At 65.7% G+C, this 1,068-nt stretch overlaps 1 protein-coding gene across 1 annotated transcript in view; it reads right to left on the bottom strand.

Moving 5' to 3' along the window:
• CHC_T00003987001 (hypothetical protein) overlaps positions 1 to 115 on the bottom strand; it is a 1,151-nt gene extending 1,036 nt beyond the window's left edge. The window contains exon 1 of the mRNA XM_005715244.1: positions 1 to 115. This exon is cut by the window's left edge and continues 794 nt beyond it. Within this exon, the coding sequence (XP_005715301.1) occupies positions 1 to 115 (115 nt within the window).
• Between the last annotated feature and the right edge of the window lie 953 nt (positions 116 to 1,068).

Raw genomic sequence — 1,068 nt, 5'->3', positions numbered from 1 at the left:
TTTCCACCGCGGGGCGGTAAGGCGGGGGTCGTTTACGGAGGGGGGGGGGAAAGGGGGAGGATCTCGTTGAGATTTTTCTATCCCAAAAAGCAGGCAAAGATTTGACAAACCACATTTGGTCCAATCGGGGGGTTGCGGATGGGGGGCCGTGCGTTTTGGCGTGAGCAACCATCCTTCCACCGTTTGCGGCGCGCTGCCTCTCACGATTGCTGCGCCTCCGGCCCGTCGCTTACGCCCGGTGCTTTCCGGGTGCCATGTGAGAACTTTTCCGTCGCTGTAGAAATGCGCCTCCTCGTTACCAGACAACCACCGGATTGCACCGCCCCCCGTCCGAGTGCACGTGAGCCTGCTGTCCTCGCCGGACGTGCCATCACGCCCGCGTTGTCGCGCTCCAACAAAAAAGCTCCGCGCCCGTGCAGCGGCCGCCTTTATAAATAAATTGTTAACTCAAGCGTTTGCGGCCCGCAGTGCCCCCCCGATACATGCCCGTCCTCCTCCACACAAAAAACCCGCGATACACGAAAGCCCTATACATCCGCCTCATCCATCGCGTCCTCAAACGTATCCCCGACGGCAATCGCCGAAGCGGGGCTGCCGACGCGCTCCTTCCGTCCGCCCCGCACCCACTTCTCCACGCGCTTGCGCACCTCTGGCAGCTGGCACTCCTCCTCCGCAACCTCAAACGTACACACGTTCCTCCCGCCGCCCCTGCTCCTGCTCGGCACGAACGCGTCCCCCTCGCCGACCTCGAACCCGAGCCTCCCGACCGCCTCACAGAACCGCTCCACCAGCCGCTTCTCCACCACTCGCAGCGGGCACAGCCCGCACGCCATGATGCGGTACACGCGCATGCCGTTCAGCGCCTCCTCCCCGGCGACCTCGAACGCGTCCTCCCTGCCGGCGACGACGGCCATGAGCGCGGCGCAACCCTTGTAGAACAGGCGGTGCACGTCCGCGTCGGGCTCTCCGTCGCCGGCGGCGTCGACGTAGCGGTTGAGCCAGCGCGCGAGCGTAGCGACCCAGTCGCGCGCGTCGGCTGCGTGGACGCGCGCGGCGCGCACGACGAGC

Source organism: Chondrus crispus, genomic scaffold, assembly GCF_000350225.1.
Source record: "Chondrus crispus Stackhouse genomic scaffold, scaffold_209, whole genome shotgun sequence".
In the NCBI taxonomy this organism is placed as follows: Eukaryota; Rhodophyta; class Florideophyceae; order Gigartinales; family Gigartinaceae; genus Chondrus; species Chondrus crispus.
This window is presented reverse-complemented; position numbering and strand designations above follow the sequence as displayed.